This window comes from Oncorhynchus kisutch, linkage group LG11 (assembly GCF_002021735.2).
Source record: "Oncorhynchus kisutch isolate 150728-3 linkage group LG11, Okis_V2, whole genome shotgun sequence".
In the NCBI taxonomy this organism is placed as follows: domain Eukaryota; kingdom Metazoa; phylum Chordata; class Actinopteri; order Salmoniformes; family Salmonidae; genus Oncorhynchus; species Oncorhynchus kisutch.
This window is the reverse complement of record NC_034184.2, coordinates 21029990-21057894: the sequence shown is the minus strand read 5'-3', so window position 1 is coordinate 21057894 and position 27905 is coordinate 21029990. Positions and strand designations below refer to the sequence as shown.

At 43.4% G+C, this 27905-nt stretch overlaps 1 protein-coding gene across 1 annotated transcript in view; it reads left to right on the top strand.

The window, feature by feature from the left end:
* hk1 (hexokinase 1) overlaps positions 1-27905 on the top strand; it is a 44388-nt gene that overhangs the window by 13619 nt on the left and 2864 nt on the right. Inside the window, exons 3-17 of the mRNA XM_020495504.2 lie at positions 19727-19875; positions 20031-20150; positions 20627-20722; positions 21094-21193; positions 22528-22711; positions 22864-23019; positions 23184-23417; positions 23730-24034; positions 24623-24771; positions 24983-25102; positions 25510-25605; positions 25909-26008; positions 26908-27091; positions 27224-27379; positions 27484-27717. Coding sequence (XP_020351093.1) covers positions 19727-19875; positions 20031-20150; positions 20627-20722; positions 21094-21193; positions 22528-22711; positions 22864-23019; positions 23184-23417; positions 23730-24034; positions 24623-24771; positions 24983-25102; positions 25510-25605; positions 25909-26008; positions 26908-27091; positions 27224-27379; positions 27484-27717 — 2383 coding nt within the window. The remainder of the gene's footprint in view (positions 1-19726; positions 19876-20030; positions 20151-20626; positions 20723-21093; positions 21194-22527; positions 22712-22863; positions 23020-23183; positions 23418-23729; positions 24035-24622; positions 24772-24982; positions 25103-25509; positions 25606-25908; positions 26009-26907; positions 27092-27223; positions 27380-27483; positions 27718-27905) is intronic.

Genomic DNA, 27905 nt, shown 5'->3' with positions numbered 1-27905 from the left:
GCACTCTCAATATCAACTGGAATTACATGGGTCTATTACTGAACTTTTGGTTTAACACAAATATTTGAATGGGAAGAGACTGTCACTGGCAGACATGGTACATGGTTATAGACCCAACAACATTTTATAGTAACCCCTCCTCGTGTAGAAAAGCACATGAGCTAATTATAATACACAAAGTAAGCGAAACAATGAAATGCATAATTCTACCATTGCCTAAAATGGTGAATAAGATACTAATGAGACAGACCTATATAAGCAAAATAACAAATGAGATGTACAAACTATGGAATAAGGGAACAATGAGTGGATAAGAGGCAAGCCTTCATTTCGATTAAGATATGAGTGAGCTGAGTCGGATGTAGCCTACATGCTTATTTGCATGTAGGCTGCCTAAAATGGACAGCGACAGATTTCAGAACATGGGCTGTTCTTACAGTATTCTCCCTGTACACCAAGTCAGAACAGCAGGTTAAATAAATGAGGCACATGACCGGACAATGAAAGGTATTAAACTATTTGATGATGACATTTCAATAAAACAGGCTATAGGCTACATGGGCACCACTAAGTCAGAACAGTAGGCTAAGTACACAGAGGGAGAGGGACCACATTCTTAGGATGAGACACAGGTTACCAACAGCTTACTATACAACGGGCTACTAACAGCTTACTACACAACATGCACTTAGTGTTAGTTTCTTGGCAACAGTACAGATGTCTCCCTGGCATATTGCATCACTTATGCAGCAGCATACAAGACATATTAAGGGACCCACCGTAGTTGTGCTGGAAGATGGTACTTCTTGTGGGCAAACTTCTGAATTAGTACTTTGTCATCAAAATCTGGCATTCTCTGGATGAACATGAAGATTTCATTTCACACATTTCACACTTTTCATCACTGTCCATGGTGACAAAAATTTCCAGATATTTAACTGTACTTTATAGGGATATTATGTAATGAAATTAATGGAAGGTCATGTATGGTCATAAGCTCACAATTATTCATATTTAGCCTTAAACCTGATGGATCTGAGAAGAGATTAACTAAATTGATAACTAGGGGGATCTGTTCTTTGTCCTTAAGAAAAAGAGTGGTATAATCTGCTAGTTGACTAATGATGGATTTTCCCATGACATGTTCCAAAGTGGGCATGAGAGCATTATTCTCAATACATTCAATGAAGGTGTCAAAAAGTAGATCTCTTAGATCATCCCAAAATAAAATCGCAGCCAGGCGATCACAGCCAGGCGATATATTTAAGGCTGGTTTCTTTACAGTTATATCCAATTCCTCTATTTGAAGCTCTGCTTCACAAAACTCTTTAAAGTGTAACTAAGTTTATTGTAGGAATATGGCTTTTATTTTTCAAAAAAATATCATTACAGTTATTGGGGATTAGGATGAGGAATATAAATCATTGTAGAAACAAACAATGTCTAACAATCAATTTTGTTTCTGTTCTTTCATTCCTACTAACATACAAATAATTAATAGCATTTCTTTCCTGACACCTTTTTTTCAAGTCTGCTAAAGTAAGAGGTGCTTTTTTCTCCTTCTTCTATCCACTTTGTCCTTGATCTAATATAAGCACCATTCGCCGTTCTTTATGTGAACATCATCCAATTTGCATTATAAGATTAGTATCTTATTTTTGCCAGCCACAGACAAATCTGACTTGTTACTAAGTACATTAATTTCATTAACCAAATCAATTTCTAACTGTGTTTTATACACCCAGGGGGGCTTGAACTGCTGTAGATTCTGCAGTGATGTAGTGTCCCCATGAGTGACAGAACCCTGATCCAATCACGGCTCAACCAGAGAAGATTTACAATGCCTACACTCGGTGCTTTCGCTGGCTGCCCCTCCACCACAGAAAGCACTGAGCTACTGTAGGCTGAAACATGCATTTTTGAGCCGCCTTACTCAAAGAAAGAGACCAAGTTTGAATGTTGCTTTATTAACTCAATAATTATTTTTTCCAATGTTTGCTAAACTGATATGTGAAACAATTAATGCCAGAATTACATGCAAAATAGGCAAAAAATAATAGGTGGGGCTCTGACATCAAATCTTTCAATGGTAAAACGTTTTATATAATTTTCGCCTGACATGATCACTCTACCTACTCTTAATTCTTGTCTAATATTTTGCCTTTTCTTGCCTTTTTTAATAAATTCTGATATTTTGAATAATGTGATAGGTATATTTCACTGAATCATATGGTTGTAAAGAGCGACATTTTGATAATATTACCGTTATATCAACACAATCACTCCCGTTCAACAACTCTAAATCTCTTTTGGCAAAGTAGGCTTCAAGTCACTTGCTGATAATGTTGCAGAAAAAGTTTGAAAGGTTTAGGCATTCCTTAATCACTGAACACGTAAATGCTGTCAATTACCCAATTTATAGGCATGCCCAATTTAGGGGAATTTTTTTACAACGTGATATTGCGCTCCAAAGGGATAACTTGAAATAGCATGATGTAGGTTGATAAAATAATCCAAAGAAAAATATGTGATTATTTATTAGCCCAGTGATTATAGGAATTTAGGCATATCATCCGAATATGGCCTCATGTAAAATCATTGTCAAAAGCGCAAGAGATACCAACTGTTGCATGTAAATGTAAATTATTTATGGGTTGATCATAGGCTATATAAATATCAAATCATTCTTTCAACTCCAAAGCAATTGCCTGTCCATGGAACAGGAACCACTGACTCGCCGCCTTTTACTATTATTAAGGCAACTGCTGGTAACACTTATTAAATTGTTAGGACAGCTCACAAGGCCTTCTAATTATCTGTTGACTAAGTGGGACTCTTATTACTAAAGAGGCTTTATGCATAGCTTTTATTTTTTTACCAATAATAGTAGGAGTAAAATGTCTCTATTCTTAGCACTTACAATTTTCTACGCTGAGACGCTTTCTGGATACGGGCCCTGATATCCTGAGTCCAACCTATGTTTCATTATACCAATATTAAAGGACAAAATCTCATAAATCTCACCTCATAAGTTCTCCTATGATCTTTCAGGCAGTTCAATATAAGTTGGCAGCACTCGCTTCAAATTGCCAACATTCAAGTCAAACCCTTTTAATAAATACTGATACATGTCCCTGATACAGCAATATGAAATCATGTAGGATTCATAAAAAATTTCATTTTATTGTGTTTATTAGTTATGAACTTTGCTAGAATGTGGTGACAACTGTTGTCAATCTACAGTAGCAACAGAAGATTGATGTTTTTGATTAAGCATAAAGTGGGTTCATCAATGCATTCATTGAATGAACTGTTGTTGTCTTTATAGCTGTAGGCATATTGCAGTGCCAAGCTTGCCATATAATCGTGGTGGAATCTGCCCAGGGTCGGCTATAGCCTTTTGGTGTCCCTAAACGAGATTTGGTTGGGGGGCCCCTCCACCTTGCGGCAAAACATTTTGACGGCGGAGAGAAATTTTGTAGTTTTAAAGTTTATTTACTATAATTCTATACATTTTTTCATGGGGCGTAGAGAACATTTTGCAGTTTTGAAGCAAGTTTTCTGCAGTTCTACACATATTTCCATGTAGCTGAGAGAAAACCTTGCAATTTTATAAAACATTTCATGAAATTCTACTTATTTTTCCCTGGGGCAGAGAGAAAAAATGTAATCTAATTTCCTGCTATTCTTCAAACTTATGCCATATTAATTTAGGGGCTCCCGAGTGGTGCAGAGGTCTAAGTCACTGCATCTCAGTGCTTGAGGTGTCACTACAGGCACCCTGGTTAGAATCCAGGCTGTATCACAAACGGCTGTGATTGGGAGTCCCATAGGGTGGCACACAATTGGCCCAGCGTCGTCCAGGTTTGGCCGGTGCAGGCCATCATTGTAAATAAGAATTTGTCCTTAAGTGACTTGCCTAGTTAAATAAAGGTTAACATTTTTTCTCAAAAATAAATTAAAAAGTAAATATATCAGAGTGAGATTGACTAACAAAATCAATGGGGGCCCCCTGGAGGTCAGGACCCCTGGGCATGTGCCCTGTGTGCCCGTTCATTATTCGGCCATGATCACTACAAGTTTAGATATCTTGCTAATGATGGAACATTTTGTGACTGTCAGTGGCTGACATACTGTAACAAGAGAAAAACTGCTGGTACAACCAAATTTCAAAATTGCACCTGGTGTATTATACTATTCTTACTCTCAATAGTATGTTGACACCCCGACTGTGTTCCTAAATGTAAAAAAATATATATATATGTTGTGGGGTTGTGGGCCCCCTAGCAGCCAGGGGCCCAAAGCAACCGCTTATGTTGCTTAACCCTGGAACCGGCCCTGAATCTACCTTTGCTGTAGAATGTGAGCGTTCTTTATTCATGCACCCTATCAAAAACCTGTGGTTACATCACAGATTACACATTATCCCACATCCAGATTTTCACAGACATTCAGTGCCTGATTCTATCATCTTTACTCAGTAGAACAGCTATGTATTGCTGACGGGGTTGTAACCTGGGTCTCCTGTGCCACAGGACTGTGAATGAGATTTAAACAGATTATTTTTACTAGGCTATCTATACTTTCATGTGATTTTCAACCTCATAATTTTAAGAAATACGATACTAATAAAGAGATACACTGTAAATAAACAGACAAGAACACATACAGTGCACAGAGTATGGTTTATTTAGTGGCTTCGTTAAGACTGTTACTGTGAAAAGTATCGTCCAGGCTGCTGATTTCTGCTCTCATTCACACATCTATATTCAACCACCAGGGCCACAGTGAGAGAATGCAATAAGCCTAAGTAATGACCCTGACATCCCTGCTCTGTCCTCACACAGATGTCAAGGCTCCACTATCCACTAAGGTGACATAATGTAGGGGTCAAACTCATTCCGTGGAGGGCTGAGTGTCTGCTGTTTTTTCCTTTATCCTTTTAATTAAGACCTAGACAGCCAGGTGAGGGGAGTTCCTTACTAATTAGTTATTTTAATTCATCAATCAAGTCCAAGGGAGGAGCGAAAACCCACAGACACTCAGGATTTCATGGAATGAGTTTGACACGTGACATAAAAACTCTGAAACTGCAAACACTTATCTCCCTCATTAGCTTTAAGCACCAGCTGTCAGAGCAGCTCAAAGATTACTGCACCTGTACATAGCCCATCTATAATTTAGCACAAACAACTACCTCTTCCCCTACTGTATTTATTTATTTATTTAGCTCCTTTGCACCCCATTATTTTTACTTTGCACATTCTTCCACTGCAAATCTACTATTCCAGTGTTTTACTTGCTATATTGTATTTACTTCACCACCGTGGCCTTTACTTTTTTTTTAACCTCCCTTATCTCACCTCATTTGCTCACATCGTATATAGACTTATTTTTCTACTGTATTATTTACTGTATGTTTGTTTTACTCCATGTGTAACTCTGTGTTGTTGTATGTGTCAAACTGCTTTGCTTTATCTTGGTTTGGTCGCAATTGTAAATGAGAACTTGTTCTCAACTTGCCTACCTGGTTAAATAAAGGTGAAATAAAATTAAAATAAATAATGTGTGGTTCTTACAGTACTCCTAACAGAGTGGTTCTAACACAAAACCTTATTAGGTCATGTTTTCATCTTACGGTCATTCTGCCATAGGATGATCTTTTTGTTGATTGGTTCAACAATTTGGATTTGTTTGTCATGTGTTCCTGATATGTTCAAATTATAATTGTTTTTGAGAATTGACTGTGCACCCTACACCCTCCATTCCTATTGTAAAACTGCTGCATTATCCAAATGCATGCTGCTTTGTATGTGTTCTTCAATTCTAAGTTTGATTTGAAGGAGCAATGTGAACTAGAGCAATCAAAGTGTCCACCAAGGTGCTGGTTAAAAATGTGTGCATTTACTAACAAGCAAGCAGGGGAGAAAGTCTTGTGGGTTTGACTACCTCTCGACATACTATTGCTACGCTACACTGAAGTTTCTGACTTTCTCCCATCAGAAGACCAATTTGGCAGAGAGTTATTATTCACTAGCAGTCAACTAGCAATGATAGTGTTGTTGTCAGGCAATAGCAGTAGGGCAAAATTATGTTGTTAATCCGTCTGCACTCAGTGTTTTAGTATCATAATTAGATGTAAAAAAATATATAGATTTTTTTTTAAAAATATATATATAGATTTTAATCATCAGCCCATCACTTTGAAGTGCAGTACCAGTCAAAAGTTTGGACATACCTACTCATTCAGGGGTTTTTCTTTATTTGTACTGTTTTCTACATTGTAGAATAATAGTGAAGATGTCACAACTATGAAATAACACATATGGAATCATGTAGTAACCAAAAAAGTGTTATACAAGAGTTTTTATACATAATTTAGATTCTTCAAAGTAGCAGCCGTTTGCCTTGATGACAGCTTTGTACACTCTTGGCATTCTCTCAACCAGCTTCACCTGGAATGCTTTTCCAACAGTCTTGAAAGAGTTCCCACATATGCTGAGCCCTTGTTGGCTGCTTTTCCTTCACTCTGCGGTCCAACTCATCCCAAACCATCTCAATTGAGTTGAGGTCGGATGATTGTGGGGGCTAGGTAATCTGATACAGCACTTATCACTCTCCTTCTTGGTTAAATAGCCCTTACACAGCCTGGAGGTGTGTCATTGTCCTGTTGAAAAACAAATGATAGTCCCACTCTTGGAATGCTGTGGTAGCCATGCTGGTTAAGTGTGCCTCGAATTCTAAATAAATCCATAACAGTGTCACCAACAAAGCACCATCACACCTCCTCCTCCTTGCTTCACGGTGGGAAACACACATGCAGAGATCATTTGTTCACCATCTCTGTGTCTCACAAAGACACGGCGATTGGAACCAAACATCTCAAATTTGGACTCATCAGACCAAAGGACAGATTTCCACCAGTCTAATGTTCATTGCTCGTGTTTCTTGGCCCAAGCAAGTCTCTTATTTTTATTGGTGTCTTTTGGTAGCGGTTTCTTGGCAGCAATTCGACCATGAAGGCCTGATTCGTGCAGTCTCCTCTGAACAGTTGATGTTCAGATGTTCTGTTACTTGAACTTTGTGAAGCATTTATTTGGGCTGCAATCTGAGGTGCAGTTAATTATAATGAACTTATCCTCTGCAGCAGAGGTAACTCTGGGTCTTCCTTTCCTGTTGTGGTCCTCATGAGAGCCAGTTTCATCATAGCGCTTGATTGTTTTTGCGATTGCACTTGAATAAACTTTCAAAGTTTACTTTATGTCTTAAAGTAAGGATTGACTGTCATTTCTCTTTACTTATTTGAGCTGTTCTTGCCATAATATGGACTTGGTCTTTTTCCAAATAGGGCTATCTTCTGTTTACCACCCCTACGTTGTCACAACACAACGGATTTGCTCAAACGCATTCAGGAAAGAAATTCCACAAATGAACTTTTAACAGGCACACCTGTTAATTGAAATGCATTCCAGGTGACTACTTCATGAAGCTGGTTGAGAGAATTCCCAGAGTGTGCAAAACTGTCATCAAGGCAAAGGGTGGCAACTTTGAAGAATCTCAAATATAAAATATATTTAACATGTAGAAAATAGTAAAAATAAAGAAAAACCTTGGAATGAGTAGGTGTGTCTAAACGTTTTACTGGTACTGTAAATCAGATCAAAAGTGAAATAAATTCCATTGTGAATGTGTTAGGTAGTGAATGACGTAAGAGATTATATGGAGTAGGCCTTTAGGATTCATCGTTTGCCTTCCCTCTTGTTTGTTTTTTTACTTTTCAGTTCCTTTTGTTTACAAAAAATAAGTTGTCACTCCCATAAAACTACTACTGCTTAAATTGCAACATGTTCTCAAGACAGTGTGAAACTGTCTTTAATTCCCGGGAAGAATGGATTTTTGGCAGGAGCCAGGAGCTTTTGATATACTATTGCATGGCAATGCCAACAGTAGTCAGCCCAGACATGACAATCATTGGGCAACACAAAGATTTGAGTCACTGAGTACGGTTGCATGCACACAATATTGCACACAATATAATTATTATAATAGTTTGATTAAAACATTTACATACTTTACAAGAATAACGATTTCCCTAATAATCCTGTTTACATGGACACATCTGAAATCAGGCTACTTAGTTTTCAAGTTTTAATGTCACATGCACAAGTACAGTGAAATGCCTTTCTAGCAAACTCAAAACCCAACAATGCAATAACCAATAACAATGTAATAGTAGAAAAAAACACGAGAAATAAGAAGTAATATGAAGAACACAATAAGTAAGTAAGCATACTATATACAGGGTAAGTTCCAATACCATATTTACAATATGCAGGGATACTGGAGGGATGGAGGTAGATGCAGTATGTATAGGGATAAGGTTACTAGGCAACAGGAAATAAGATAAACAGAGTAGTAGCAGCTTGTATGTGAGTGGGTGTTGTGATAGAAAAATTACATATTTACCTGATTTGTTTAATATTAGTAGATATATATATATTTATGTGACAGTTTCTGATTATTGTTGCTTGGTTTTATAGTTAGGTAACACCAGTGAATTTGAGCAAGAAGTTAATGTATTCTAAAATTGTAATCTGTTTTGATTACGTGGCAGTGTCCAGTAATTAAAGTAGATTGAAATAAGTATTGACTATTAAGCTGATAGAAGAGGACCAACTTTTTGAAGGTTCTACATTTGTTCAACAACAGGTTTATATTTTTACTAAATTAAGGCAACAGGTTGCAATGTTTATATTGCCGGAAATGGGTTATGGGTTTGTTGATTTTAGACAGTGTTGATTCCACATAATGAAACACTGTATTAGGGCTCCCGAGTTGCGTAGCGGCTTAAAGCACTGCATCTCAGTGCAAGAGGGATCACTGTTGTCCCTGGTTCGAATCCAGGCTGTATCACATCCGGCCGTGATTGAGAGTCCCATAGGGCGGCTCACAGTGGCCCAGCGTCGACGAGGTTTGGCCCGGTAGGCCGTCATTATAAACAAGAATTTGTTCTTAACTGACCTGCCTAGTTAAATAAAGGTTAACAGGAACAATCTAAGGTGACAATATCAATATCAATAACAATATCATGATAATTTGCCATGGTTATTGAAAAGAGAGACCAGTCATATAATACGATATGGGAGTGAATTGTTAGACTCAGTGGAGAGATACATGTTGCCATGTCTAAGGGTAGCACACGCTAAATTAAGCGCACATAAATGTTGGGGTACATTCAAATGATTGATTTTCATGATCATGTTTTGTTTGCAGTTAAAACCTTTGGGTTGCTGATTATGATATTATTATACTGAATGCTAAAGAAATTGACATTCCTCTTCCAGGAGAATGGGGGTAGTAATATTCTCTCTCTATGAAATGTTTCCTGAGGCTATGGTCTTGGGAGAGGGGTTAGTGAAATTTAGCAGTTTTATAGGTATAACGGTATCTGGATTCGGAGGTAAAGAGGAGTTACCAAAATAAATAAGGCCTGGCCTTTTTTGTTTGATTTTGCCATATGGCTTACCACACACACACATACACCAGTACGTACATACAACTTACTGGTTATGAATATGGGTTAGTGCCAAGGTAATTTAAACGGTCACACACACACATTGAATTTTCAGAAAAAAACTGAGTTTTAATTGACCACCTGAATTATTTTGATAAAAAATGTACTGAGGAAACTTACTGTAAACCTGGGATACAAAATGTATGAAATATTTTACAGTTTTTAATTAATTGGTCTAATATAAACTAATATAAAATGTCCATTTTTCAGGACCCTGTCTTTCAAAGATAAATCGTAAAAATCCAAATAACTTCACAGATCTTAATTGCAAAGGGTTTAAACATCGTTTCCCATGCTTGTTCAATGAACCATAAACAATTAACAAACATGCACCTGTGGAACGGTGGTTAAGAGACAAACAGCTTACAGACGGTAGGCAATTAAGGTCACTGTTATGAAAACTTAGGACACTAAAGAGGTCTTTCTACACCAAAAGAAAGATGCCCATGGTTCCTGCTGATCTGCGTGAACGTGCCTTAGGCATGCTGCAAGGAGACATGAGGACTGCAAATGTGGCCAGGGCAATAAATTGCAATATCTGTACTGTGGGATGCCTAAGACAGCGCTACAGGGAGACAGGATGGACAGCTGATCGTCCTCGCAGTGGCAGACCACCTGTAACAACACCTGCACAGGATCGGTGCACCTGAACATCACACCTGCGTGACAGGTAGAGGACAACAACTGCCCGAGTTACACCAGGAACTCACAATCCCTCCATCGGTGCTCAGACTGTCCGCAATAGGCTGAGAGAGGCTGGAATGAAGGCTTGTAGGCCTGTTGTAAGGCAGGTCTTCACCAGACATCACCGGCAACAACGTCGCTTATGGACACAAACCCACCGTCACTGGACCAGACAGGACTGGCAAAAAGTGCTCTTCTCTGACGAGTCGCGGTTTTGTCTCACCAGGGGTGATGGTCGGATTTGCGTTTATCGTCAAAGGAATGAGCGTTACACCGTGGCCTGTACTCTGGAGTGGGATCGATTTGGAGGTGGAGGGTTCGTCATGGTCTGGGTCGGTGTGTCACAGCATCATCGGACTGAGCTTGTTGTCATTGCAGGCAATCTCAACTCTGTGCGTTACAGGGAAGACATCCTCCCCCCTCATGTGGTACCCTTCCCGCAGGCTCATCCTGACATGACCCTCCAGCATGACAATGCCACCAGCCATACTGCTTGTTCTGTGCATGATTTCCTGTAAGACAGGAATGTCAGTGTTCTGTCATGGCCAGCGAAGAACCCGGATCTCAAACCCATTGAGCACATCTGGGACCTGTTGGATTGGAGGGTGAGGGCTAGGGCCATTCCCCCCAGAAATGTCCGGGAACTTGCAGGTGCCTTGGTGGAAGAGTGGGGTAACACCTCACAGCAAGAACTGGCAAATCTGGTGCAGTCCACAAGGAGGAGATGCACTGCAGTACTTAATGCAGCTGCTGGACACACCAGTTTCTGACTGTTATTTTTTATTTTGACCCCTCTTTGTTCAGGGACACACTATGCCATTAGTCACATGTTTGTGGAACTTGTTCAGTTTATGTCTCCGTTGTTGAATCTCGTTATGCTAAGTTTGCAAAAAAATAAATGCACTTGACAGTGAGAGGGCGTTTCTTTTTTTGCTGAGTTTAGTAAGAAACACTAATTTGAAGGGTTTGAATGACGTCTGACCTCTGTCCTGACTTTCTAGTGTGATTTGATCATACTCGCTGGAAAGCTGAGAGACATTGGATGATGATTTGAAGGTCATTTGTAATGCTGATAATTACGGAGAAGTTTTATAACTAATAGAAAGTGTTGTTGTTTTTACACAGTCAAATCAAATGTATTTATATAGCCCTTCGTACATCAGCTGATATCTCAAAGTGCTGTACAGAAACCCAGCCTAATATTGTGAATTATGTGTCAAAATGGGGGAATTACCTTTTTTTTGGGGGGGGGGGTTGAAGTTTACACACCTTGAGTGATATGTAGGTATATATTGAGTGATGTATGAAGGAGTGTATTTTTCCCTTGTTTGTTTTGTTTTGTTTTGATAAATCCCACCAGATTGGGTCTGCTGGATGTTTGGGATAATTTCCTGATCCTATGTCTGCGATGAGGTTGACAGTGTGATAAGGGGAGTATAAGCTAATTTGGCAAAAGATGTTTCAACAGAATGTGTTGTTATTTCCTTCAACATTTGTTTTAGAAATTTGCATTAAGAATATTTGTAGAAGTAATAATTTGTCATATAGTCAATGCTTGTCTGGATTTCCTGGATCAGAAATGAACTGAACTGAATTATTGTTCTGATTTGTCCTTTCGAGGTTAAGGTGGAAATGGTATCTAAATGCACGAAAGGGATAATTTGACCAAACAGGGGGTGACCTCAAAACCCCCTCTAACCGGCTGAAGAAATGGCATTCACTACGGCCATGTCCTGCACCACTTCTATCGAGAGACCTGAGTCTGAGCCAGCAACCGGTGGACAGCATCTAGTTCTCTCATATTGCTGGTATACTGGTTGGCAAATGAACAAGGCATAATAGGAGTTGTGGTGGGGTTCAGGGGAGACATTTTATCATGGTCCATACACTTTGAACTGTGAAGCTACCTGAAGAAGGAAAATTAAGAAATGCCAGAAGATTGAGTGCCGGAGAAAGGAGGGGTTGGTCAACTGTGCCCATAATTGATTTAAACTTATCTGAAATTGTTATTTGGGGTATCAGGTTGATGGGGGAGGTCTACGGTGCTAAATGTATCATTATTTAGGGTAAGAATTCATTGAGATACTGATCTGTAATTATAACCCCGACGAGAGAGTTAATTGGGTTAATTATTAGGTGAAAATATTGTATGTTAATATGGATGTACATTCTGCCAGTGTTGATGTATGTTAAATTGAGGGTTTTCATTTTGAGTGATAGAACCAATGTGAATCACTGAGCAATGTCATTCAACATTTTGGTTGTATAATTAACTGGGTTTTGAATTATGATTTGGAAACTAAATTATTTTTAAAACTGATGTTAACTATATGAGTGGAGCAATTAATGTATTATGGATTGATTGTTTTGATTGTTGTTATGCTAATGATGACATGGGTAAATAAGTTGTGTACTATGTTGAGACTATTCTCAGCATGCTTTGGTAAAAGGAGGGGTAAACTCTGATCCTGAGAGTGAAACTGAGCTTAATCTATTTGATTTCTATCCATTACCAAATTGAAATGTTTAAGGATAACACTCAGGAACTATAGCAGGTTTATGCTAATGGTACATAGAGTCCATAGGTGATGCCTTATATATAGTGGGATCATGATGCTTGTCCTGGGTTATGTTCATTAGGCACTAAATGGAATAAATGTCTTTTTAAACCTTGTAATTGTACTTTTAAGTTGAGAGAATTCTCAAAATGGGGGAATGTGATAGAAAAATTACATATTTAACTGATTTGTTTAATATTAATAGTTAGCAATTAATACTTAACAAATATGAGGATATTTCTGCCCTGTTAGTGTCTTTGTTTTCATGGGCTCCACTCTAGTTCCCTGCAGCTAATCAGGGCGTATGGTCACTGGAGATGGCTTGAGCTGACAAATGGGTTAAAGACTGCATTACAGAGACAATAATGTGTTTTACTAGAGATAGCTTAGGAGTGGAACAATCCGTCATTGTCTCAAAATCATCCTTGCATCTGGGAAACTAAGCCAGGGTGGGGTTAAAACAACAACCCAAGTGCAGATAATGACAGGATGAACCCAGAGTGGCTTATGCTGCCCCAATCTGCATGAGGGGGGTTGAACCAACCATAACTGAGTGTTGTTAGCTGAGTTTTGTTAGTGTCAGCTATATATAGTATTCTGCATTTGTGTAAAGGTTAGGTTACTCGGTCCAGCACTCAAGGGTGGGGGGTCGACAAGCCTCATTAGTGCAAAAATGAATTAATATTAAATGAAGATGATTGTTTGAAGAAATGACAAAATCTCTCTCAGTACTGAATTTCCACAACAGTGTGTAGAGTCAGTATAAATGTATGTGCATAGTTTCCTGTAGTCCACGATCAGCTCCTTGGTCTTACTGATGTTGAGGCACCACACTTCCAGCACACTACCACACTGACCTCCTCCCTGTAGGCTGACTCATCATCACTGGTGACCAGGCCTACCACTGTGTAGTCGTCAGCACACTTGATGATGGTGTTGGAGTCATGCGTGGCCACACAGTCGTGGGTGAACAGGGAGTACAGGAGGGGACTAAGCACACACCCCTGCGGGGACCCTGTTTTGAGGGTCAGCATGGTGAAGGTGATGGTGCCTACCCTCACCACCAGGATCCAATTGCAGAGGGAGATGTTCAGACCCAGAGTCTTAAGCTTGGTGATGAGCTTGGAGGGGACAATGGTGTTGAAAGCTGAGCTGTAGTCAATGAACAGCATTCTCACATACCTGATGGCAAATTGGCAATCAAAATAAACGTTTTAACACAGCAACCATGTTATTTTTGGGAAGCACATTTCATTCTGAATTCGGACATACAGTGCCTTCGGACGATATTCAGACCCCTTGTGATAACATGCGTCTTGGTGAGAGGTGTAAGAGTCAGGCGCAGGAGAGAGCAGGGACGTTTGAGAAACGTGTTTAATAATATAGTCCAGCAATACAAAAACGGCACAGACCAAAACCCCAAAACTACGCTCTCGAATAATCAGAAACTCGTGCAAACGCACGGAGGAACAAACACAGTTCCGACACTTTGCATACACGTGCGTAATAGCGAAAAAACAACAAACATCAAATACAATCGAGCGCAATGCACACAAGTCTAATCCTGCACGAATTACGGCAGGTAACAGGTGCCCTATATACCCACAGAAATCAAAGCAATGAAAACCAGGTGTGAAAAGGAACACAGACAAAACAACCAGAAAAAGAAAAAGGGCTCGGTAGCGGCTAGTAGACCGGCGACGCGGAGCGCCGAGCGCCGCCCGAACAGGGAGAGGAGTTACCTTCGGTAGAAGTCGTGACAGTACCCCCCCCCCCCTGACGCGCGGCTCCCGCAGCGCGACGACGCCGGCCTCGAGGACGACCCGGAGGACGAGGCACAGGGCGATCCGGATGGAGGCGGTGAAACTCCCTTAGCATAGGTGGATCCAGTACGTCCTCCACCGGCACCCAGCATCTCTCCTCCGGACCGTACCCCTCCCAGTCCACGAGGTACTGAAGACCCCCCACCCGACGCCTCGAGTCCAGTATGGACCGAACTGCATAAGCCGGCGCCCCCCCCCCCCCGATGTCCAGGGGGGGCGGAGGGACCTCCCGCACCTCATCTTCTTGAAGCGGACCAGCCACCACCGGCCTGAGGAGAGACACATGAAACGAGGGGTTAATACGGTAATACGGGGGGAGCTGTAACCTATAACACACCTCGTTTATTCTCCTCAGGACTTTGAATGGCCCCACAAACCGCGGACCCAGCTTCCGGCAGGGCAGGTGGAGGGGCAGGTTTCGGGTCGAGAGCCAGACCCGGTCCCCCGGTGCTGCGGTGGCGGTCGGCACTGGCCTTCTGCCGCCCTTCGGCCCGTTTAAGGTACCCGTGGGCGGCCTCCCAGGTTTCCCTTGAGCGTTTCACCCAATCGTCCACCGCAGGAGCCTCGGTCTGGCTCTGATGCCATGGTACCAGGACTGGCTGATAGCCCAACACACATTGGAAGGGCGACAGGTTTGTAGAGGAGTGGGGGAGTGAGTTCTGGGCCATCTCCGCCCAGGGGATGTACTTCGCCCACTCCCCTGGCCGGTCCTGGCAATACGACCGCAGAAACCTACCCACATCCTGGTTCACTCTTTCCACCTGCCCATTACTCTCGGGGTGAAACCCAGAGGTCAGGCTGACCGAGACCCCCAAACGTTCCATGAACGCCTTCCACACCCTGGACGTGAACTGGGGACCCCGATCAGAAACAATATCCTCAGGCACCCCGTAGTGCCGGAAGACGTGAGTAAACAGGGCCTCCGCCGTCTGTAGGGCCGTAGGGAGACCGGGCAAAGGGAGGAGACGACAGGACTTAGAAAACCGATCCACAACGACCAGGATCGTGGTGTTGCCCTGTGACGGTGGCAGATCGGTCAAGAAGTCAACCGACAGGTGTGACCAAGGCCGCTGTGGAACGGGAAGGGGTTGTAACTTCCCTCTGGGCAGGTGCCTAGGAGCCTTGCACTGAGCGCACACTGAGCAGGAGGACACATAAACCCTCACATCCTTGGCTAAAGTGGGCCACCAGTACTTCCCACTAAGACATCGCACCGTCCTCCCGATCCCCGGGTGACCAGAGGAGGGGGATGTGTGAGCCCACCAAATTAACCTGTCTCTAACCACCAGCGGAACATACACCCGTCCCTCTGGACACTGTGGTGGAGTGGGCTCAACACGCGATGCTCGCTCAATGTCTGCGTCCACCTCCCACCTCACAGGTGCCACTAGACAAGAAGCCGGGAGGATGGGCGCAGGATCAATGGCCCGCTCCTCCGTATCATATAGTCGGGACAGTGCGTCTGCCTTAGTGTTCTGGGAGCCTGGTCTATAGGAGATGGTAAACCTAAATCGGGTGAAAAACATGGCCCACCTTGCCTGACGAGGGTTCAGTCTCCTCGCTGCCCGAATGTACTCTAGATTACGGTGGTCAGTCCAGATGAGGAAAGGGTGTTGGGCCCCCTCAAGCCAATGTCTCCACACCTTCAGGGCTCTGACAACAGCTAGCAGCTCCCGATCCCCCACGTCATAGTTTCGCTCCGCCGGGCTGAGCTTCCGAGAAAAGAAAGCACAGGGGCGGAGCTTCGGTGGCACACCCGAGCGCTGGGAGAGTACGGCTCCAATCCCAGCCTCGGATGCGTCCACCTCCACTATAAATACCAAAGAGGGGTCCGGATGCGCCAGCACGGGAGCCGAGGTAAAAAGAGCCTTCAGGCGACCAAAAGCCCTGTCCGCCTCAGCCGACCATCCCAGACGCGTCGGCCCCCCCTTCAGCAGTGACGTAATGGGCGCAGCCACCTGCCCAAAACCCCGGATAAACCTCCGGTAGTAGTTGGCAAACCCTAAGAACCGCTACACCTCCTTTACCGTGGTTGGAGTCGGCCAATTACGCACGGCTGCAATGCGGTCATCCTCCATCACCAACCCCGATGTGGAAATGCGATATCCAAGGAAGGAGACGGCCTGTTGGAAGAACGAGCATTTCTCAGCCTTGACGTACAGGTCATGCTCCAACAGTCGCCCAAGTACCCTGCGCACCAGAGACACATGCGCGGCCCGTGTAGCGGAATAGACCAGAATATCATCGATGTAAACCACCACACCCTGACCGTGCAGGTCCCTGAGAATCTCATCCACAAAAGATTGGAAGACTGCTGGAGCATTCTTCAACCCGTACGGCATGACGAGGTACTCATAATGGCCGGATGTGGTACTAAACGTCGTCTTCCACTCATCTCCCTTCCGGATACGCACCAAGTTATATGCACTCCTGAGATCCAGTTTTGTGAAAAACCGTGCTCCGTGAAATGACTCAATCGCCGTGGCAATGAGAGGTAGCGGGTAACTATACCCCACCGTGATGGAATTTAGACCTCTATAGTCAATGCACGGACGCAGACCACCCTCCTTCTTCTTCACAAAAAAGAAACTCGAGGAGGCAGGTGAGATGGAGGGCCGAATGAACCCCTGCTCCAGAGATTCCGATATGTATGTCTCCATAGCCACCGTCTCCTCCTGTGACAGGGGATACACGTGTCTCCTAGGAAGTGCAGCGCCTACCAGGAGTTTTATCGCACAATCCCCTCGTCGATGAGGTGGTAATTGGGTCGCCTTCTTTTTACAGATATTACATATTCAGAGGGAATGTGCACGGTGGAGACTTGGTCTGGACTCTCCACCGTTGTAGCACCGATGGAAACTCCTACACACCTGCCTGAGCACTCCTCCGACCACCCCGGTAGAGCCCTCTGTTGCCACGAAATCCTGGGGTTGTGACGGGCCAACCAGGGGATCCCCAACACCACCGGAAACGCAGGAGAATCAATGAGGAAGAGACTAATTCTCTCCTCATGACCCTCCTGCGTAACCATACCCAGTGGAGCCGTGGCCTCCCTGACTAGCCCTGACCCTAATGGTCGGCTATCTAAGGCGTGCACTGGGAAGGGTTTGTCCAGCTGAATAAGGGGAATCCCTAACCTGTTCGCTAAACCGCGGTCAATAAAATTCCCCGCCGCGCCTGAATCTACTAGCGCCTTATGCCGGGAAAGAGGGGAAAATTCAGGAAAAACATTCCATACATACATGTGACCAACAGGGGGCTCTGGGTGAGCCTGGTGCCGACTCACCTGAGGTGTCCGGGCAGTGCTCGGCCTGGCGTCTCGACTCCCGGGGGGACCCCCCCAGCACCGGTCAGCAGTGTGCCCTCTGCGACCACAGCTGGCACAGGAAAGGCCCCCTCCTCCGGTCGCCCTCGCTGAAGCACCTCCCAGCTCCATGGGTGTTGGAGTGGTGGAGCTGGGAGATGGAACTGACAGAGCCCGGTCTGGACGTCCGCGGGTCGCCAGCAAGTTGTCCAACCGAATGGACATGTCAATCAATTAGTCCAAGGACAGGGTGGTGTCTCTACCGGCCAGCTCCCTACGGACGTCCTCACGCAAACTACACCTATAGTGATCGATCAAGGCCCTGTCGTTCCATCCCGCGCCAGCGGCCAAGGTCCGGAACTCTAGAGCAAAGTCCTGAGCACTCCTCCTCTCCTGCCTCAGATGGAACAGCCGTTCACCCGCCACTCGACCCTCAGGTGGGTGATCGAACACGGCCCGAAAGCGGCGGGTGAACTCTGGGTAGTGGTCCCTCGCCGAGTCAGGATCGTTCCATACCGCGTTAGCCCACTCCAGGGCTTTACCTGCGAGGCAGGAGACGAGGGCGTTCACGCTCTCACCCCCCGAAGGAGCCGGAAGAACGGTCGCCAGGTATAGGTCCATCTGGAGTAAGAAGCCCTGGCACCCGGCCGCCGTCCCGTCAAACTCCCTCGGGATGGCGAGTCGAATCCCACTGTGCTCAGGCAATGAAGGAGAGGGTAGTGGTACTGGTTGTGGTGTGGCTGATAACAGTGTGGGAAGGCCACCTCTCTCCCATCTCTCCATCGTCGCCATCACCTGATCCATGGCGGTCCCCAGTCGGTGTAACACTGCCTTGTGGTGTTGAACTCGCTCCTCCACGGACCCTGGGAGTGCGTCCGCTCCTGCTGACTCCATAATTATATTGGTGCAGGATTCTGTGATAACATGCGTCTTGGTGAGAGGTGTAGGAGTCAGGCGCAGGAGAGAGCAGGGATGTCTGAGAAGCGTGTTTAATAAAATAGTCCAGCAATACAAAAACGGCACAGACCAAAACCCCAAAACTACGCTCTCGAATAATCAGAAACTCGTGCAAACGCACGGAGGAACAAACACAGTTCCGACACTTTACATACACGTGCGTAATAGCGAAAAAACAACAAATATCAAATACAATCGAGCGCAATGCACACAAATCTAATCCTGCACGAATTACGGCAGGTAACAGGTGCCCTATATACCCACAGAAATCAAAGCAATGAAAACCAGGTGTGAAAAGGAACACAGACAAAACAACCAGAAAAAGAAAAAGGGATCGGTAGCTAGTAGACGCCGACGCCGAGCGCCGAGCGCCGCCAGAACAGGGAGAGGAGTTACCTTCAGTAGAAGTCGTGACACCCCTTGACTTTTTTCACATTACAGCTTTATTCTAAATGTATTAAATTGTTCTTTCCCCTCATAATTCTACATACAATATCCCATAATGACAAAGCAAAACCAGGAGAAAAAATATGTTGCTTATTTATGAGAAAAAAAACTGATATCACATTTACATAAGTATTCAGACCCTTTACTCAGTACTTTGTTGAAGCACCTTTGGCAGCGATGTTTACATGACTATTGCATAATCTGTTTAATATTGAATTATTACTGTGCATGTGAACATACTCACTTCCGCCTGTAGTACTATAACCCACATACCTCGATCAGTAGGTTCCTCTTCTGTTTCAGTGGACATGATGCCTCTGTTCACAGTTCACATATTTGCTTGCTGTGAGCACATGCATAATTTTTATGCTTGTTACAGAGAAGGGGGACTTCATTGCTCTGGATCTGGGAGGCTCGGCCTTCCGCATCCTGCGAGTGAAGGTGTCCCATGAGAAGAAGCAGACGGTTCAGATGGAGAGCCAGATCTATGACACTCCAGAGGACATAATCCATGGCAGTGGCACTCGGGTACGGGGTACCTTTCAAACTCTTACCGTATATAAATGTCTAAAAGTCTAGTGGCCAGGGAAATAAATCCAAAGTGTGCATTACAGTCTCTCCTTGTGCACAGATTGCTTTCGAGATAACCATCCCTAACTTAATTATTTTCCTTTCCCTTGCAGCTGTTTGACCATGTTGCAGAGTGCCTGGGTGACTTCATGGAGAAGCAGAATATCAAGGATAAGAAGCTTTCTGTCGGCTTCACCTTCTCCTTCCCCTGTGCACAAACAAAACTGAATGAGGTGAGAGAATGAACAAGCCAATAGTACTGTACAGCTGAGATTCAGTTATTAGCTTCGTTTTTTTATTTTACCCTCATTTTTCTCCCCAATTTCGATCTTGTCTCGTCGCTGCAACTCCCAACGGGCTCGGGAGAGGCGAAGGGTGAGCCATGCGTCCTCCTGAACATGACCCGCCCAAGCTCGCACCTTAACACCCACCAGCTTAACCCGGAAGCCAGCCGCACCAATGTGTAGGGGGAAACACCATTCAATTGGCGACCTGTATCAGCCTGCAAGCACCCGGCCCTCCACAAGGAGTCGCTAGGGCACGATGAGCCAAGTAAAGCCCCCCCGGCCAAACCCTTCCCTAACCCGGATGACGCTGGGCCAATTGTGTGACGTCCTATGGGACTTCTGTCACGGACGGTTGTATTAGCTTCAGTTTTGAAGACAGATCATATCATACTATCAGTGATCTGCCTGTTTGTCTTTTGTAGAGTTATTTGCTCACTTGGACAAAACGCTTTAAAGCCAGTGGAGTTGAGGGAATGGACGTTGTGACTCTTCTGAACAAGGCCATCAAAAAACGTGGGGTAGGTTTGATGTTTTTAAGCACACTTGCCTAATACAATGACAATGAACCCACTGGGCAAAAAACTACTTGAATCAACATTGTTTCCACATCATTTTAACCAGAAAATTCAATATGATGACGTTAAATGAACGTGGATAACTGATTGGATTTGTAAAAAGTAATCAATGTAAGGTCATTTTTATTTCACCCAACTTTTAACCTAAATTCAATGACATGGTGAAATTGTTGGTTGATTTCACCTTAGTTCACAACTCAACCAAATGCAAATCAAAACTAGATGTTGAACTGATGTCTGTGCCCAATGGGAAGTTCAGTCATAAGCAAATCTGTTGCACCATGGTTATATAATTGTAACCCTGTGCTTTTCAGGACTATGACGCAGACATCATGGCAGTGGTCAATGACACAGTTGGAACCATGATGACCTGTGGCTTTGATGACCAGCGTTGTGAAGTTGGTATCATCATAGGTATAAAATCAATTTACCTCCCACCAGACCATTAAAGGATCCCCCCTCCCCCAGAAGAAGTTGGTGCCACTATTTCAATGTAATTTCCTGTCTTAGAGAGAAAATGCACGTTTAGGTTCCACCTCTGAAGAATGACAGAGGCTACTTGTAAATATTTACAAATTGGGTGTAGGAATTTCCACGTGGAGTTAAACATCAACAAATAGGGCACCTAGCATGCTAACCTTATCTAGCTAGCTAGCTAGCTAGCTTGCTAACCATATCTAGCAGGCACGATAGGCTAGATCTGTTGTTGCTGTTTTTTTTAACTACACTGTATTCAAAATATTAGCCAGCTCGATCGATGGCTTGTTCTGGAGCTGTATTTGCCATAAGCATTGATTTAGCGAAAACTTCGCCACAGATGGAAACCACTGGTCTATCTTTGACTCTGCCATCTATTATTATCTCCAAAGTTTTGACATCTTCCATAAATTGCGGCCGCGAATCCACCATAGAAATAGTTTGAAAAATAAGATGAAGCTCAGATAATATCCATAAATATAGAAAAATAGCTGATATGCGTTTTTCTACATTGTAAGGGACATGGTGCAACTTTTCGTAGGTAGGCTGCTGACAGGCTTTGGCTGCGGTACAGCAAAGCCAAGTCAGCCCCTGCTCATGGTTCTCACATGGGACGTGAAATGATGCTATAATGACTTTGCTCAAGATCATGCACGCTGCAAATGACATGTAACTAACACATTTCATGTAACTAGCAAATTACATTACATACTACCCCTACATTTTTTCTCCATGGCTCAGGTGACCAAGTGGACACAAGACTGTTTGGCTCATGTGAGTCACGAAGAGGAATAACTTTGGATTTGTTTCAGATTAATAAACATTGCCATGCTGGTGGGTGGTAATATTCAAATAAAAATCAACCCTGAAACTAAACGTAGGCGGAAAATAATTTTTATTATATTATCATAGGAAATGACACCACATTCACACGGATTCGCACAAAGTGGGCAGTTCGGACTTCAAGCCAAAATATATCATAATTTGACTAAAACTATGACTTACTGACTTAAATCGTTATGCACCATCATGGGTAAGCTCTGGACATTATCTTTCAGCTTGAAAAAGTGGATTTCTACCGGTGTGGGTGTTTAATTATATTTATTCCAAAATGTTCAATCATTTTGTCAGAACAGATAGTGCTGTGTTTGGTTTCAATGTGCCCCTGCTGATCACCCTTTTACCCTATTTTTGTTCAAGCCGAGCTGAAGCTCATTGGGTACACTTTTACTTTTGCATTACTCACATGTTGTTTGTTGGTGTCTCCTCAGGCACAGGTACTAATGCTTGTTACATGGAGGAGCTAAGGCACATTGACCTGGTGGAGGGAGACGAGGGCAGAATGTGTATCAACACAGAGTGGGGAGCCTTTGGGGACAATGGAATGCTGGAGGACATTCGCACAGAGTTCGACAGAGAAATTGACAGGGGCTCTCTAAACCCAGGGAAACAGCTGTATGTCTCACATATTAATACACTATAAATCAGACCTTCCCAAATTTCTTTAAGACATACAATATCAGTTAAGTGCATTGATAGTAGTAATCATCTTACATGTCACATTTTCCCTCAGTGTTTAGCAACATATTGTATCTTTTTCTCTCCAGGTTTGAGAAGATGGTCAGTGGGATGTACATGGGCGAACTTGTGCGACTCATCCTGGTCAAGATGGCCAAAGAGGGATTTTTGTTTGAGGGTCGGATAACGCCTGAACTTCTTACTAAAGGGAAATTTGAAACCAAACACGTTTCTTCCATTGAAAAGTAGGTGTCAATCAGTTTTCTTTCTTTAGGGTCTAGATGACTTGTGCCATGTAGCCATTTGCAAACTGAGCACTGCTTTGAGACTGCACACCATTATTGTACACCTTTGTAATGTAATTTGTCACCACTGAGCTCATCTCTTCTCCGAACCTATCACTGTCCAGGAATAAAGAAGGCCTCGCTAAAGCCAAGGATATCCTAGGTCGCCTGGGTGTGGAACCATCCGCAGATGACTGCGTTGCTGTGCAGCACGTATGCACCATAGTCTCCCACAGATCAGCCAACCTCCTCGCTGCCACTCTGGGCGGCATCCTCTCCAGGCTAAAGGACAACAAAGGGAACCCTCGCCTACGCACCACTGTGGGCATCGACGGCTCTCTCTACAAGATGCACCCGCAGTGAGTAGCCTATACCAGTAGAGGGCCCCCTGGGTACAAGGTAGACTGTACCCAGCTCTTATTGTGCATCTTAATTGTGTGTCTTGCGTTGAAGCTTTGCAATCCTGTCAAATGGCTTAGGGAATACTACAATAGACTTTGAAAAAGAGACATTGATACAAAATACAGATGTCAAAGATATATTTTAGGTACTAGGGCCAAGAACCTGAGTTGTGATGAGATACATAAAAGGTTGAGTTACACGTGAGAATCCAAGAATCCAAGGTCAGGTCATTTTTGTCTGACTGAGAATCACCCTTCCCATCTCCTCAGATATGCCCGGCGTCTCCACAAAACAGTCCGCCGCCTAGTTCCTGAGTCAGATGTCCGCTTCCTGCTCTCAGAGAGTGGGAGCTCCAAGGGCGCTGCCATGGTGACCGCTGTGGCCTACCGGCTGGCTGACCAGCGTCGTCAGATCACAGAGACCCTGGCTGAGTTCAGACTGACCAGTGACCAGCTGCTGGAGGTGAAGAAAAGGATGAGGACAGAGATCCAGAACGGCCTGGGGAAAAAGACCCATGACAGCGCCACCATCAAGATGTGGCCCACATATGTACTCAGCACACCAGATGGATCAGGTGAGAGAAGTTCAACTTGGATTGAAATTAGTTTCCCAGACTGTGATTCTACCAGTTGACCAGAGTGGTTTAGCTCTGTGACAAAACATTTTGAGATTCATTCCATTAATTCCATTTGACATAAATGGGAATTTAACCCTCTTCTGCTTCCCCTGCTGTATATAACCATATCAACAACTTAAAAGCTCCTTATCACTCCTTATCACTCGTTAACACGCTACTGTATAATCCAGGCTTCTATGTAAACATATGATATTGTGTATTTTTTTGGCTTAGCACTTCTTGCAGTGCCCTGATTAAGGTCAAAGTATTTCTAGGTCTAACACAATTACTTCACAGCACTCCCACACCTCCATGCAAGTCAAAACATCCAATGTCAATGAGAGATTCAACTTGACACACTGTTTGTCACTCATTTCAAATGGCTATGACAGTGGCAACAAGTACAATGCATTGCAAGACTTTTCATAAGCATTTAGGAACCCTTTATAATGTGTTATTATGTCTCATAAAAAATATCTGGAAAATCAAACCGTTATTATCTCTTTTTACTAAAGACAGTATTGTTAATTTTGTTGTGTTTTCCAGAAAATGGTGATTTCTTGGCTTTGGATTTAGGAGGGACAAACTTTAGAGTGCTGTTGGTGAAGATTCGCAGTGGCAAGCGGCGGACAGTAGAGATGCATAACAAAATTTATGCTATTCCTATGGAGGTGATGCAGGGGACTGGAGAGGAGGTGAGTAAGTTTGGGAGTTTCCTGTGAGTATGGACACATACATGTCAGTTGTCCCACACATTTGAAAAGGAAGTTACTGTAAATGCAATAGCTCCTATTATAGATATAACAGGACATACGTTAAGCATATTCTTACAGCCAACTTTTGCGACCTGTGTAACTTAAGCAAATTTGCTTGTGCTTGTTGAAAAATACCCTCCATTTCCCACAGCTGTTTGACCACATTGTCCAGTGCATATCTGACTTCCTGGACTACATGGGTATGAAGAACACTCGCCTGCCTCTGGGTTTCACCTTCTCCTTCCCCTGCAGACAGACCAGCTTGGATGTGGTGAGCTGACTCCTTCTTTTACAGTAATCAGCCATCTATCAACTTTTTCATCTCAGACTATTATATAGTCTATATATCTATATTAAAATACAGCCACAAAACTGAGCCGGGATCTCCATCTTCAATTCTACGCTTCCTTTTAGGCTCACAAGAAGCTTGTCGCCCTGTTACATTTTTTTTATGTGTGTGTTTTGGAGAGTTATTATTCCTGATATACCATAGTGTCACAATGCATAATTACGATGTATGCAGTTGTAGGCCAATTTAGAAACTGTTGGATGACTACATTACCCATAATTCTGTTGGCATCCATTCCATTATATGTGTGTGTGTACGTAAGTGTGTGCGTGTGTGCATGTGCGTGTGTGTGTACGTCACTAATAGAACATCTTTCTGTCTTTGTTCAGGGCATCCTGGTAACCTGGACCAAAGGCTTCAAAGCCACTGACTGTGAAGGGGAGGATGTTGTCGGGCTTCTCAGAGAGGGGATTAAAAGGAGAGAGGTAAGTGGACACTATAACCAGGGCCCAAAGTTTTTCCTGACCATGGGTCCAGAGCAGGAAAAACTTGGTATTAGTGCCTGTTCTACAGGATTACACAAAATATAAAAGCTGATATCTAATGGGCATCTATTGACAACCAAAAGTAACTTTAGGCTGCTCTTTTTGTTAGTTTTTGCCATGATATAGAAGGTTGTGATACAACATTTTTAAGGGGTATTGCTATAAAAAATTAAGTTCTCATTTACGCAAGCATTGCTTCCCAGAGACATCCTGTACATGTGTTTCTATTGGTCGTTTCTCCAGGAGTTTGACTTGGACGTGGTGGCAGTAGTTAATGACACAGTGGGGACCATGATGACATGTGCATATGAAGAGCCTACCTGTGAGGTCGGCCTGATCGCAGGTTGGTCATCTGTGTAGCTTTTGATGTGGTGTATTCATGCATCTTAATAAACTACACCTAATTCATTATTACCTCCAACTTGGCCCAATTTACATTTCCAATTGCACACCCTGACATACCAAACGAAAACGGGCCCTCCATCTCAACCAATACTCAAAATATAGGTTAAATATCCCAAGCAGGGTTACAGCAACTCCAGAGATGATCAGGCTCCCTGGGCTTTGCGGTGGCCACTCTGGTTTGGGTGTTCTCCACAACACCAAGTGGTCAATCACGTTGTTCTGGGTTCCACTTCACAAGAGGAGGTCAGTAAAATGTTATGAACATCATGACAAATGGTGAATTTGATTTTTTTTTCTTTTCGTTCTGATTGGCCAAAGTGGTCAAGCCTCCGATGGGCCTCCGCAGGGAACTCTTGTAGCCTATAGTTCTTCATAATTTTTTGGAGTAACAGGGTTGACTTATTATGCTAGACCCGCTCAGGTTTTTTCCACAAAACCATCAAATCTTTCCCAATATTTTTTTAAGGAATAGTTTCACCATATTTAAACGAGAGTTCAGTTCACGTAATAGGGTTGACCTTAAAATGAGGGATAGACGTAAATTAATTACTAATCACATGAAATAAATCATCTTCAGAAATGACTTTGTCAGAGCAACAAAATAACTAGGGCTTTACAATGACGGTGAAACAACAATCTGTTGTTCATGTAGTATTCATGTAAAAATATGAATGTAAAAAAAAAAATGATATTTTATTTTTGAGATTTTGAGATTTGGCCTCCGTGGACCCCACTTTGAAAAGAACTGATCTAGACAACTACATAATATTATTATTATTATTGTTTGATACCTGTCAAAGGTATGATTGTTGAATATGGTATGGTTTCTGGTTTCAGGAACTGGCAGCAACGCCTGTTACATGGAGGAGATGAGGAACATTGAGGTGGTGGAGGGGGATGTGGGGAGGATGTGTGTCAACATGGAGTGGGGTGCCTTCGGGGATAATGGGTGCCTGGATGATATCAGGACAGAATATGACAGAGCTGTGGATGACTTTTCACTCAACCTTGGAAAACAGAGGTGATTGGGCTGCTCTCCCGCCCAATCGAAATTACTTCACTTCGGCTAACTTTTATTGATATTTGATATGGAATAGTGTCGTTATTAGAGATCTAGATATACCTAAATGATCGTGGTTCTTTTTCATCTCAGGTATGAGAAGATGTGCAGCGGTATGTATCTCGGAGAGATTGTGCGAAACATCCTGATCGACTTGACGAAGCGTGGCTTTCTCTTCAGAGGGCAGATATCAGAGACTCTGAAGACCAGAGGCATTTTCGAAACTAAGTTCCTCTCCCAGATTGAAAGGTTGGTAGACATTTTGAATCTGCGATTGAAATGGTAACTGACTGAGTCATCATAACTTCCTTTTGTTGTGCAATGGTCTCAACAAAATGTCCTCTTACCCTCAGTGACCGGTTGGCGCTACTGCAGGTGAGGTCCATCCTGCAGCAGCTGGGTCTGGACAGCACATGTGATGACAGTATCATCGTCAAGGAGGTGTGTGGTACAGTGTCCCGCCGGGCGGCTCAGCTCTGTGGAGCCGGAATGGCTGCCGTTGTCGACAAAATCCGAGAGAACCGTGGGCTGAACCAAATGGACATCACCGTTGGGGTGGACGGAACACTCTACAAGCTACATCCACAGTGAGTAGTAATGATGTGATTGCAATTGGTTGAAATGACATGTATCACAGTCATTAACTGTGTGTTTCAAGTTGACAATGACGTTATGATGAATGTTGAGTATGGGCCAGGAATGGTTGTGTAGTTTATTGCAGTTATAAAATATCTTCTTTGTATTCTCTATTCTCTTTGATCAAGTCCTACATCTG